General features: G+C 45.7%; 1 protein-coding gene across 1 annotated transcript; it reads right to left on the reverse strand.

Annotated features, from left to right (window-relative positions):
- Window positions 1-4,843: 4,843 nt before the first annotated feature.
- Window positions 4,844-8,285, reverse strand: CCL26 (C-C motif chemokine ligand 26). Its single transcript, XM_029221315.1, has 3 exons — window positions 8,084-8,285; window positions 7,880-7,994; window positions 4,844-5,111 (listed from the first exon to the last, which is right to left on the reverse strand). The coding sequence occupies exons 1-3, from the start codon at window positions 8,154-8,156 to the stop codon at window positions 5,015-5,017; spliced, it is 285 nt and encodes a 94-aa protein (XP_029077148.1). The 5' UTR covers window positions 8,157-8,285; the 3' UTR covers window positions 4,844-5,014.
- Between the last annotated feature and the right edge of the window lie 6,164 nt (window positions 8,286-14,449).

Below are 14,449 nucleotides of genomic sequence, written 5' to 3' on the forward strand. Positions count from 1 at the left end.
TCTAAACAACAATATGAAATAGATAATTTGAATAGCCCTGCAACTATTAAGTAACTTGAGTTTGTAATTTAAAACTCCTAAAAAAGAAATCTCCAGGCCCAGATGTTTTCATTGGAGAATTTTGCCAAGCATTTAAAGAGGAATAAATGTCAATTCTACACAATCTCTCATAGAAAGTAGAAACGGAAGAAGCACTTCCCAATTAATTTTACCTAGAACTACTCTAATACCAAAACCAGACAGACAGCACCGAGAGAGAGAGGGGACTACAGATCAATATCTCTCGTGACTATAGACACAGAAATCCTTAACAAAATCTTTCAAATAGAATTCAGCAATATATACACTATAACAAGTGAGGTTTCTTCCAGGGATGCAAGACTGGCTCAATATTTGAAAATCAATCAACGTAATCCATCATATTAACAGACTAAAAGAGAAAAATCACATAATCGTGTTAATCCAAAAAAGCATTTGACAAAACTGAATACTCATTCATGATAAAAACTCCCAAAAATAGGCATAGTGGGGAACTTTCTCAATTATGAGCAAAAAAAAAAAAAAAACCTAAACAACTAGAACTAACATCATCCTTAACGGTGAAAGATTGCTTTCTCCCTGAGATTGGGAACAAAGCAAGGATGTCTACTCTCACCACTCTTATTCAACAAAGTACTTGAAGTTCTAGCTAGTGCAAGAAGTCAAGAAAAGGAAATAAAAGGCATACAGATCAAAAAGAAGGAAATAAAACTGCCCCTGTCTGCAGCTGACACAACAGTCTGCTTAGAAGTTCTAATACCTAATAAGGTTCCAGTATTTAGAATATATAAATACCTCTTACAACTCAACAGTGAAAAGACAGAGTCAAAGGATTCGAATAGACATTTCTCCAAAGATGTACAAATGGCCAATAAGCACATGAAAAGATGCTCAACATCATTAGTCATAAGGGACATACAAATCAAAACCACAATGAGATACCAATTTCCATTTACTAGGATGGCTAACATCAAAAGGACAGACAAGGGTTGGCAAGGATATGGAGAAATTAGAATCCTCATACATTGATGGTGGGAATGTAAATTGATGCAGCTGCTATGGAAAGCAGTTCTACAGTTTCTCAAAAAGTTAAACATAGAGTTACCATATACCCAACAGTTTCATCTGTACACGTATACCCAAGAGAAATGAAAATATGTGTTCATAAAAATTTGTACACCATCATTCATAATAGCCAAAAAAGTGGAAACAGACCAAATGTCCTTCAATTAATGAATGGATAAACAAAATGTGGTATATCCATGCAATGGAATATTATTTAGCCATAAAAAGGAACAAAATATTGATATATGCTACAACAGGAATGAAACTTGAAAAGATTATGCCAAGTGAAAGAAGCCAGATGCAAAAGGCCACACATTGTATGATCCCATTTATATGAAACGTTCAGAATGGGAAAATCTATAGAGACAGAAGTAGATTAGTGGTTGCCAGGGCTGGGGGTGGGGGTGGGGGAAGAGGTTGCCAGGGCTGTTAGGGAGTGAATACTAACAGGTATGGGGTTTCTTTAGGGAAGTGATGAAAATATTCTGGAATTAGTAGTGATGATGGTTGCAGCACTTTGTGACTATACTAAAAATCACTGAATTGTACACTTCTAAATGGTGAATTTTATGGTGTGTAAATTAATCTCAAAAAAAAATTTTTTTAATTGATTATATTTATGAAACAGATGAGACAGAACATAGAGGCCAGATACAGCTCCACACAAGAACTGAAGGGCAAAAGCAATTCAATGGGGGAAGAAGAGTCTTTTCACTAAACGGTGCTGGAGCAATTGAGTTGGTAGGTAGGTAGGTACGTAAATCAATCAACCAACCAACCAACCAGTCAACCTTGACCTAAACCTCACACCTATATAAAAACTAACACCCAATCCACCCTAGGTTCAAATGTAAATGTAAAACTATAAAACTTTAAGGAGAAAACATAGAAAAAGAATGTTTGGGACCTAGGGCTTGGTGATGAGTTCTTCGGGATGACACCAGAATCATTCTCCATAAAAGGAGAAAATCAATAAATTAGACTTCATCAAAATTAAATCTTTGAGGCTTACCTGGCAGTACAGCGGTTAAGACTCCCCAATTCCACTGCAGGGGGCACGAGTTTGATCCCTGGTCGGGGATCCTGCATGCTGCGCCATGTGGCCAAAATAAATAAATAAATAAATCTTTAACTCTGTGAAAGACGCTGTTAAGAAGAAGAAAAGACAGCAAACCACGTATCTGACAAAGGACTCATATCTGGAATCTATCTGATAAAGGACTCATATCAAAACTCAACAGTGCTATTTACAATAGCCAGGTCATGGAAACAACCTAAATGCCCATTGACAGACGAATGGATAAAGAAGATGTGGTACATATATACAATGGAATATTACTCAGCCATAAAAAGGAATGAAACTGGGTCATTTGTAGAGACGTGGATGGATTTAGAGTGTCATACAGAGTGAAGGAAGTCAGAAAGAGAAAAATAAATATCGTATATTAACGCATATGTGTGGAACCTAGAAAAATGGTACAGAACCGGTCTGCAGGGCAGAAATAGAGACACAGATGTAGAGAACAAATGTATGGACACCAAGGGGGGAAAGTGGCGGGGGTGGTGGTGGTGGGATGAATTGGGAGATTGGGATTGACATATATACACTAATCTGTGTAAAATAGATAACTAACAAGAGCCTGCTGTATAAAAAAAAATTAAATAAAATTAAAAAAAAAACAAAACCTCAACAGTGAAAACAAGCACTCTAATTAGAAAGTAGAGAAAAAACACAAGAAACATTTCACCAAAGAGGATATATGGATGGCAAATAAGCACATGAAAAGACATTGCATAGTGATAGCCATTCAGGAAGTGAAAATTAAGACCACAATGAGATTTTGAAATGGAGCAGGGTCCCATGGTCCTTGCCCCCCCATGTCCTCAGCCTGCCTTTTGTCTGTGGAAAAACTTTAGCCAAAGAATAAGTTTAATCAGAGAAATGAAGAAATGCAGAAACAAAGGAAAACAGTCAAAGGAGACCAAATAATAATAGTTTAGTCACTAAGCATAGTCAAGGACCTTTAGTTCCTCCCCACAGGCTACAGATAATATTCTGAGCCATATCCTGTAAGCTGTCTTATAGATACCGAAACCCACACCAGGTGGAAGAAGTTAACTACGTGATGACCAGACTGTAGCCATGACGGTAAGCTGCCACAGTTCCGAGAACTGGCCTCAAGGAAATGGGAACAAACCAACCCTGAAACTGAAGACTAACCGTACTTAAAACAATCAAGATGGTGCTGGGCAGACCCCTTCATGATTAATTTCAAGATGACCGTCAGAGCTGACTGTGCTGTTTCTGCATGTAGCCCCCTCCCTCCGCCTATAAAAGCTCTTGGCCCCTGATTGTCAGTGGGGGGAGTCGGCCTTTGGACAGGCATCCGCCCTCCCCCACCCCCGTTGCCAGTATCCAAAATAAAGCAAACTTTCCTTTCCACCAACTTGGCCTCTTTATTGGCTTTTGAGCGATGAGCAGCCGGACCCCACTTTCGGTTACAATATCACTACACACCTATTAGAACAGCTAAAATGAAAAACAAGTGATAATAGCAAATGCTAGCCCAGATGCACAGAAAACTGGTGGAAACATACATTACTCGTGGAAAGGTCAAATGACACAGTGACCCTGGAAAATAGCTTGGCAGTTTCTTTAAAAAAAAAACAAAACATACATTTAATTTATGACCCCAGCAACTAATTGCATGCCTGGGCGTTTATCTCAGAGAAATGAAAACCTATGTCCACTCGAAAACATCTGTGTGCATGACTGTTCTTCTTAGCTTTATTTGTAATAGCCCCAAAATGAAAACCTACAGGAGGGTAGTGGTTCAATAAACTGCAGTGTGGCACTCCATGGAATACTAGTTAACAGTAAAAAAGAATAAACTATTGAAACCCACAACAACTTGGATGTATCTCAAGAGCATTGTGTGAAGTTAAAAAAAAAAACCAATCTCAAAAGGTCACATATGATATGATATGATTGTTTATATAACCTTCTCGAAATGACAAAATTATGGAGAAGAATAGATTAGTGGTTGCTAAGGGTTAAGGATGGTGGGGGAGGGGAGATGTGACTGAAGAGAGAGAACACTGGTGAGATCTTTGTGTTGACGGAAAAGATCTGTATCTTGGTTGTAATGGTGGCTACACGAATCTACGAGTGATAAAGTAACAGAACGATACAGACACTTTATACCAATGTCGATTTCCTAGGTGTGGTATTGTACTGTAATTATGTAAGATGTGACTATTGGGGAAAACTGGGTAAAAGGTATCCCTGACTTCCTTGTATTGTTTTTGCAACTTCTGGTGGATCTATAATTATTTTTTTTTAAGTTCTTTAGGCTATATAGACATAGGCATCTTAGGATTGGTAGGTAGACAATATTCATGCTTATTGATTAATGCCTTATGAGAAAACACTGCCCAATATGGATGCATTTCATACACCCCACACCAACAGGCTATGAGGCTATGAGGTGTTGTACAGAGTTTAATTTTCCATACAACATAAACTTATCTCTCTAAATAATGTTAAGACATTTCATGGGCATTTTGCCAAAATATATTAACATTGTCCCTGCTTTTGTTGCCCCCCAAAAAACATAAGGCAGAATTCAATACCAGGGTCAGTTCAGGGACTGGAGACTTGCCAGGCCGTCAGCTGCAAATATCGACTGCTTTATTTTCTTTGAAGAAAACTCAGTTTTTTATTGAATTAGAATGTTTATTGAGCAAATGAAATCTTTATTAAAAAAAAAAAAAAGACTGGTGAGAAATATCCTCTCCTCCCCACCAGACCCACGCAGCCTTCTGTTGGAGAAATTCTTCAGGCTTCACCAAGGGGGGCAAAGCCAAGAACAGAGCAGGATCCAGGCGTTTTGGACTGAGAATTCGGCGGTCACGGTTGTTGCCGGGCTCTTAGTAAAGACATGTATTTTTGCACCCATGCTTCCTTCAGTGTTGCACAGAGTTTCTGGCCTCTTTTGGTGGTGAATCTATGGAAAAGAGATGCTGACAGTCAATGCTAAAAACTTTTGTCTCCCGGAAAGGGATGGAAAGGGAGGGGCAGCCCCCCACCCCAATCTTCTTGCTCGGTTTGCTGTACCCCTGTCACACTGTCCCTGCTCCCTCTTCTGGCCCTTGACCTCCCTCTTCTCTGCTATCCTGTTTTCCACTGGAAACCACACTTCCTGGCCCACCTTCACCAGGAAAGATGTAACAACAGCTCTGGTCTGAAGCAGGTAATCTGCACCGTGCCTCTTAACTCTTTCGTTTTAATATAACAGTTTTGTTGGGATATAAGTCACTAATTTGCCCACTTAAAGTGTATAATCATAATTCATTGGTTTTAGTATATCAATAGATGATGCAATCATCACCATGATCAATTTTATAACATTTGTATTGCACCGCAAAGGAACCTCTTATGTATTGTACCACTTAATTCTTAATCACATTATCATGGGTTGTTAGCCACGGCTGCTTATATGGATATGATTCCTGCCTTCCTTACCACACTGTGAGCTCATTAAGACTGGGGGTTGTGGTCGATGTCCCTGAATGGCTTCCAGCCTTTACTCCCTGAGAGTACTCGGAAGTGACAAGAGCCTAGGTTAGGGGGTGCTCTAACCTGGAGCAGGGGAGAAGAGCCAAAAGGATGGGGAAATAAGAGAGAGGAAGGGCTTTGTGGGTGTTTGAACATCCATGTGACACTGCTCCCATTGAGAGATGGGAGTCTATGTCCCCTCCCCTTGAATTTAGGCCAGTCTTAAGGACTGGTTGACTAATAGAGAATGGCAAAAGTGATGCTATGTGATTTGGTAGCTAAGTCATAGAAGGTTGTAGAACTTCTGCCTGGTTCACTGAGCACTTACACAGGAGCTGTGGACTTCCTCATAAGGAGTCCTACCACCCCAGCTCACCATAGTATGAGGAAGCCCAAACTAGCCCAACAGAGAGACCACACAGAGGGGCCCTGGAGGGAGATGCCTCCAGCCCCCTGAGCTGTTCCAGCTCCAGCACCATCTGTCTGCAACCACACAAGAGACGCCTTTCCAGAACCTTGCAGCCAAGGCTTTCTGGAATTCCAGACCCATGGAAACCGCGAGAGACAAGAAGATGACCATTGTTGGATTAAGCCACTAAGCTTTGGGCGGTTGGTTATGCAGCAACAGTTGACTGATATAGGCCCCTCACCTTCCTTCTACAAATGAGAAAACTTGACTTGCCCAAGGTCACACAGCTTATAAAATGAAAGAGCCACTGCTTTGAGCTCAGCTCAGGGCTCTTTGCCAGCTGTTGGTTAAGTGTTGGTGTCTTTAAAACTCCAGAAAGCCAATCAAGACACAAAGGAGAAGACCCAGGACATCCTGAGCCCTGGAGCATCCCCCTCCATATCTAGGCACTTGAGTGCTTCTTTCCCGTCCTTAACTGTCTCAAAATGATAACATTCAGCTTTGTCCCTGGAGCCCGTTTTCTCCCTTTCCGCACCGTTCTCTCATGCTCAGGAACCCAAGGTCCCCTGATTGTGTATTTGCACTTAAAGATCGCTTCCATTTGCTGAATGTCTACTGTGTGCAGGCTCAGCGCTAAATTCTTTGCATATATTAACCTCATTTAGTCCTGCCAGGGAGCCTTCCAGGTGTGCGTCATCTCTCCTGCTACCGATGAGCTTGGCATGACATGCCTCCTGTCTACCTGTCTGCCTAGTCAGTAACATGTTCATCCTTCTCCCCTCCACCATGCTCCTGCCTGCCGCCTTCACCTGGGCCACTCCCGCTTAGCCTTGGGGGGTCTCAGTGTAAATGTCACTCCCTCCAGGAGATCCTCCCAACACTAAGTTAGGTCCTCCTGTGACTATGATGAAGGGTGGCCGAATATGCCGCCCCCAAATATGCCACTTTGACGTAAGGATTATTTTGAACGAAAGACACTAAAAAAAACCCCAGTGAAACAAAACAAAACAAAAAGACCCCAGCAGGGGGCAAGAAGAGCCTTCTGACCTCCCCTTTTTTCCCTGAAAGCAGGAGATGAAACTCCCATGTGAAAAATGTCCTCCTCATACCAGGAGGAAAGAAACATTCTTAACATCAGAGATAGAGTCAAGGCCAAGTGAACTCTGTAAAAACAGACCTTGTTAAGATAACTCTTATCAATCGTTAGCTTTCCCCACCCCCATATATTTTAATTACTTCTCCACAGTTCCTTCCTTGTTCAAAAGCATGCAGGTTTTCTATAAAAGCATGTAGCTTTTGCCACTTCTTTGGGTCTTCATCTTCCTGTGGGGCTCCTGTGTGCGTGTAAAAAGCTATATGTTTTCCTCTTATTAATGTCTTATGTCGATTTAATTCTAAAGCCCAGCTGGAGCCCCTAAGAGGGTAGAGAGAAAGTTTTGCCTGCGCTACAATATGCTCCCTCCTGCTCTCTCTCCCGCTGTCTTTTCCAAGCACTCATCACAATCTTGATTATTTTGTGCAAATGTCTTTTAATGCCCTCTTTCTTATGCTAGATGTAAGGTCTGTAAGGGCTGTTTATTCTTTTATACCCAGCACTTAGCACAGTGACTGGCAGGCGCCCAGCTCATGGTCTGCAAGCTAGGAAATCAAGGTCAGGGTTACGCTTCTTAATGCCCGAGGTAAGGTGATAACCCAAGTCACTGGGTTCCCATCTTGAGGCTCATCCTGGCACTGTGGGGGTCTTCCCAGAATCCATCCAACAGCATGAATGGTAAGGGACCCTAAAAGCCCAAAGGAGAAATACTCACATCACAGCCTGCTGGGAGCAGCTGTTCCTGGTGAATTCATAGTTACTCACCCACCTCCAGGGAGGGATCTTGTGGGTGTACTGAAAGCAGCAGAACTTAGCCACATCACTGCCACCTAAATAAACAGGGAGAGAAAGGAGCTCGGAGATGTCCCTTTGCTTCCATCCCTAGTCACCCTGGGAAGGGAGTTGGACAGTGCCGTACGTGCAGCAGCTCCGAGATGGACACTCAGGATAAAAACCAGGAAAAGAGGGAAAGCCGTGGGGAAGTTCTTCATGGTGCTACAAGCTGGGTCCTTCACAGCCTTCTTCCTAATTCCTCCTGTCTCAGCAGTACCCTCTTTTATGGGGCTGAGTGGTCCCTGAAGATAATTCCAGAGAATTTTACCTTAGAGCACAAAAGCAGCTCTTTTGTACTACAGAGGGGAAGCAACCTAACACCCGTGAAAAGGAGATTGGAAAGTGAGGAGGTGTCATGGGGCGGGAAGGGGAGGAGTCAGCACACCCTTGAGAGTCTCCCAGCCAGTGCGATGGTCTGAGGCAATGCTTGATTGTTTGAAAAGCAAAAGCAGAGGAAATAAGAATTCCAGAGAATTGACGTTAGTTATTCCTGATAGATTCCTGGCTCTTGGCCAGAGTTTTTTCTGTTTTTCGCCGCATGGCATGTAGGATGCTAGTTCCCTGACGAGGGATCGAACCTGTGCCCCCGCATTGGAAGCACGGAGTCCTAACCACTGGACCACCAGGGAAGTCCCCTTTCTTGGTTTTCTAAACATTGTTTATCTCTTGTTGAGGTCTGGACAGTCTCAGGACAGGAGCATAGAGCAGCCTGACCACACAATGGATGTTCAGGAATGAAGCTCCTGGGGAGGAGCTTCAAGATGGCAGAAGAGTAAGACGTGGAGGTCACCTTCCTCCCCACAAATACATCAGAAATACATCTACACGTGGAAAAACTCCTACAGAACACCTACTGAACGCTGGCAGAACACCTCAGACCTCCCAAAAGGCAAGAAACCCCCCCACGTACGTGGGTAGGGCAAAAGAAAAAAGAATAAACAGAGGTAAAAGGATAGGGACGGGACCTGCACCAGTGAGAGGGAGCTGTGAAGGAGGAAAGGTTTCCACACATTAGGAAGCCCCTTCGCGGGCGGAGACTGCGGGTGGCGGAGGGGGGAAGCTTCGGAGCCGCGGAGGAGAGCGCAGCCACAGGGGTGCGGAGGGCAGAGCGGTGAGATTCCCGCACAGAGGATCAGGGCCGACCGGCACTCACCAGCCCGAGAGGCTTGTCTGCTCACCCGCCGGGGCGGGCGGGGCTGGGAGCTGAGGCTCGGGCTTCAGTCGGAGCGCCGGGAGAGGACTGGGGTTGGCGGTGTGAACACAGCCTTCAGAGGGTTAGTGCACCACGGCTAGCCGGGAGAGAGTCCGGGAGAAAGTCTGGACCTGCCGAAGAGGCAAGAGACTTTTTCTTACCTCTTTGTTTCCTGGTGCGCGAGGAGAGAGGATTAAGAGCGCTGCTTAAAGGAGCTCCAGAGACGAGCGCGAGCCGCGGCTAAAAGCGCGGACCCCAGAGGCGGGCATGAGACGCTAAGGCTGCTGCTGCCGCCACCAAGAAGGCTGTGTGCAAGCACGGGTTACCATCTACACCCTGCTTCCGGGGAGCCTGTGCAGCCCGCCACCGCCAGGGTCCCGGGATCCAGGGTCAACTCCTCTGGGAGAACGCACGGCGCGCGTCAGGCTGGTGCAACGTCACGCCGGCCTCTGCCGCCGCAGGCCCGCCCCGCACGCCGTGCGCCTTCCTCCCCCCCGGCCTCAGTGAGCCAGAGCCCCCGAATCAGCGGCTCCTTTAACCCCGTCCCGTCTGAGCGAGGAACAGACGCCCTCCGGCGACCTACACGCAGAGGCAGGGCCACATCCAAAGCTGAAGCCCGGGAGCTGTGAGAACAAAGAAGAGAAAGGGAAATCTCTCCCAGCAGCCTCAGAAGCAGCGGATTAAAGCTCCACGATCAACTTGATGTACCTGTGGAATACCTGAATAGACAACGAGTCATCCCAAATTGAGGAGGTGGACTTTGGGAGCAACGATATGTATATGTTTTCCCCTTTTCCTCTTTTTGTGAGTGTGTATGTGTATGCTTCTGTGTGTGATTTTGTCTGTATAGCTTTGCTTTTACCATTGTCCTAGGGTTCTGTCTGTCCTTTTTTTTTTTTTTTTTTAGTATAGTTTTTAGCGCTTGTTATCATGGGTGGATTTGTCTTTTGGTTTGGTTGCTCTCTTCTTTCTTTTTTCTATTTAAAAATTTTTTTTAATAATTATTTTTTATTTTATCTTCTTTGTGGTACGCGGGCCTCTCACTGTTGTGGCCTCTCTCGTTGCGGAGAGCAGGCTCAGCGGCCATGGCTCACGGGCCCAGCCGCTCCGCGGCATGTGGGATCTTCCCGGACCGGGGCACGAACCCGTGTCCCCTGCAGCGGCAGGCGGACTCTCAACCACTGCGCCACCAGGGAAGCCCCTAGCCAACATTTTAAAAGAACTATAAATGGAATATAACCTTTAAAAAGTGAATCGCCATGTTGTACACTTGAAACATATATCGTACATAAACTATACCTCAATTAAAAAAAAGGACTTTATGATGACCCCAACATTATTTTGCCGCTCCGGCTGCCACCTGGAAGGAGCGGTGGCTGAGACCAGACTCTGCTCATCAGCTGGCCCTGCCCCCAAGCAGGGGTCCTGAGTCGCTTAACCCAGCTCAGCACTTCTCAACTGGTTCTCCTGTGCCAGACGAAGCCAAAGGTCCCTCTCTCCTCCCCGGTCCCTTGTCTGCCAGAGTGGGAGATAAAGTCTGTCAACCTGGCTGGCCGTGACAATAACCTGGACTACCTTTTTTTTTAATTGCGATATAATTGACGTATAACGTATTCATTTTAGGTGTATGACACAATAATTTGATATATGTATACACTGTGAAATGATTGCCACAAGTTAACATCCATCACCACATAGGGTTACAAATTTTGTTTTCTTGTGAGCAGAACTTTTAAGATCTACTGTCTTAGCAACTTTCAAATATACAATACAGTATTGTTAACTACAGTCACCATGCTGTATGTTATATCTCCAGGGCTTATTCATCTTATAACTGGAAATTTGTACCTTTGACCCCCTTCACCCATTTTGCCCAACCCCTAGCCCCCGCCTCTGGCAACCACCAATCTGTTCTCTGTATCTATGAGTCTGGGGTTTTATTGTGTTTTAGATTCCACATATAAATGAGATCAGATGGCATTTGTCTTTCTCTGTCTATCTTATTTCGCTCAGCACAATGCCCTCAAGGTCCATCCATGTTGTCGCAAATGGCAAGGTTTCATTCTTTTTTATGGCTGAGTAACATTCCACTGTGTGTATGTGTGTGTGTGTATTTTTTCTTTATCCATTCATCCTCCAGTGGACACTTAGGCTGCTTCCATGTCTTGGCTGTTTTAAATAACGCTGCAATGAACATCAGGGTGCAGATATCTTATCAACTAAGTGTATTCATTTCCTTCTGATAAATACCCAGAAGTGGAATTCCTGGATCGTATGGCAGTTCTGTTTCTACGTTTTTGAGAAAGCTCCATACAGGTTTTTTTGTTTGTTTGTTTGTTTTGCGGTACGCGGGCCTCTCACTGCCGTGGACTCTCCCGTTGCGGAGCACAGGCTCCAGACGCACAGGCCCAGCCGCTCCGCGGCACGCGGGATCCTCCCAGACCGGGACACGAACCCGTGTCCCCTGCATCAGCAGGCGGACCCTCAACCACTGCGCCACCAGGAAAGCCCACTCCATACAGTTTTCGATAGTGGCTGCGCCAACTGGGGCAACTTCTTCAAGAATGCAGATTTCTGGGCCCCATCCCAGCAGAGTCATCACGTATGGGGCAGGGCCCAGGAACCTGCATTTTAAGTCAGATTCTGATTCTAAAGCCCCGCTAGGGTTGAGAACTGCTGTTCTGTGGGTCTTCTTTGTTCCTCCTCCCACCCCTTGGACTCAAGGGCTCACCTGTGCTTGCTTCCTCTTCCACCCTTGGATTATGATTGTACTTTTTGATATGTCAGCCGTGGGCTATAGCAGAGCTTAATTAACTCAGTTTCAGTGAGTCATAGGACAGGTTTTGTCCGGGGTGGAGTATTCTCCCAAACACAGACCAACTTTGTCTTAACGTGGCCACAAACTAAGCCTGGTCCCTCCCTGACCACAGCAGCTTCCAGCACCCCTCCATCTCCAGAATATCTCAAGGTAGCTTGAGAAAGACTGTGGGTGACTCAGTGCATTGTCATTGTGCTGGTGGTCCGCCCAGAGCCAGGGCGGGAGATGTCACCTCCCCACACACAGACTGGCCATCCACGGCCAAGGCTCGCATCCCAAAGCCAGGTCGGGCCAAGGCAGGCCAGGACTTCTGGTGGACAGTTCAGGTGCCCCATGATCAGCACTCCAGTCAGTGCCTCCTTTCTCCAGAGGCATTTAATGGCCACCAGAGAAATGAGACAGGAGGAAGCAGGGGGCACAGAGCCACTGGAGTGGCCATAGAAGTATTAGCTGGGTGCCCTGGCCACAGCAAGACCAGCTTCAGCTTCTCTGCCTCCTGCCTAAACTTGAGGCTGCCCACAGCCTTTATACCACGTGCCAGGCATTCAGCTAAATGCTTCCCATGCATTAATTGCCTGTTTAATACTTACAGCCGACCCATGAAATAGGTACTTCCATTATGCTCATTTTACAGATGTGGAAACTGAGGCCCGAGAGCTCAGTTAGCTTCCTCCAGCACCACACAGCCAGAAACCGAGGAGGCTGGGATCAAATCCAGGTCCATCTGACTTCCTAGACCAAGTCATTTCTCCTTTATTTATTTATTTGTCATCTAAACTAGTTGACTTGGTTTGTATTCTCCCAAATACAAACCCTGGGACAAGGGTTTGGGAGTATGTAGTTTATTCAGGAGAGGCAGAGACACCGGGGAGAAGGGCAGGCAGCCAGAAGCGTGTGTTGTCAAGCCAGTGACTGATTGGGAAACAGGGCAACGATTGGCAGAGAGCGGAGAACACACTCCCTAGAGCTATTCCGACCAGGGAGTTAGGGACCTGGGATGGTGGTTAGACACCCACTTTAATTAGCTGTTGGTTGAGGGCTGCCCGGGGGCTGTTCATTCCCTGGCACTTCTGGCCTGACCCAGCAGAGCAGCCTTCCGGGCGAAGCACCCGGGCAGAGATGCAGATCCTCATGGCTGTTGGAAGAAGTCAGGAGCATGATGAAAGATAACAGTCTGAGGGAAAGGCGCACGGGCAATGCATCGACAGCTTCTGTACACTAGTTTTTATTACAAAAGGGATAAATGCACGTAGCAAGAAGTTTAAACACCCCAGAAAAGTACTGATAAAGATGTATCTTCTCTCTCCCTGACTCCCAGTCTGACTTGCCTAAGGCAACCACCTGTCACCTACAAATTGGCCCTTGCCCTGTACCTCTACAAGGATCAAATTATGAGCTGCTACAGCTGCTGACCATTGACCCCCCCTAAAAGGAGTTCAGGGTGGAGATCAGGAATGAGGCCCTCTGTGCTCTGGGAAGAACTGGCAGAACATGTCTTTAGATAGTTAGATATTTTCAGGAGAAGACTTTATGAGCCCAACTCTTGCATCTCCTCGTATCTAGAAAAGCACTAAAATCCTTCATGGTGACGTCTGCTCCTCGTGACTAGCAGCAACCTTCTGCAAAAAATATGTGCTGGATTGCGTGTACTCCCCCTTCACCAAAATCACAGATATACTCATCTTCCCCCCTACCTCTTTGGAGCAGTTTCTCAGAGCTATCTGAAATGCTGTCTCCCGGACTATAGTCCTCATTTTGCCCCTCATTGTAAAACGTAACTCGCAACTCTCACATTGTGCGTTTTTTTCAGTCAACACAACTTTGATAGTTTGCATCCATCAAGTTGCTAAGCATACGTGTATTTTTTTTACATGAATAGGATCATACAGTGCATGTCCTTGTGCACCTTGTTTTTTTTCACTTAAAAATATATCTTTGCTGAGTCCCCTATGAATTGGCAATTAGGTTGTTGCTAGTTTTCTATAACCACAAATAGTGCTGCCTGCATCCTGGTGCATGAACCTCTGTGCAAATGTGTAGGACACATTTCTGGAGGTGGAATTGCTGGTTCAATGGCGTGTGTGTGTATGTATGTATGTATGTATTTATTTATTTTGGCTGTGCTGGGTCTTCGTTGCTGTGCGTGGGCTTTTCTCTAGTTGTAGCGAGCAGGGGGCTACTCTTGCGGTGCGCAGGCTTCTCACTGCGGTGGCTTCTCTTGTTGCGGAGCACGGGCTCTAGGCGCGCAGGCTTCAGTAGTTGTGGTGTGCAGGCTCAGTAGTTGTGGCTCGCGAGCTCTAGAGTGCAGGCTCAGTAGTTGTGGCGCACGGGCTTAGTTGCTCCACGGCACGTGGGATCTTCCTGGACCAGGGCTCGAACCCGTGTCCCCTGCATTGGCAGGCGGATTCTTAACCACTGCGCCACCAGGGAAGTCCCGGTAC

Source organism: Monodon monoceros, unplaced genomic scaffold (assembly GCF_005190385.1).
Source record: "Monodon monoceros isolate NGI ecotype Baffin Bay Population unplaced genomic scaffold, NGI_Narwhal_1 Super_Scaffold_13, whole genome shotgun sequence".
NCBI classification, from domain to species: Eukaryota; Metazoa; Chordata; class Mammalia; order Artiodactyla; family Monodontidae; genus Monodon; species Monodon monoceros.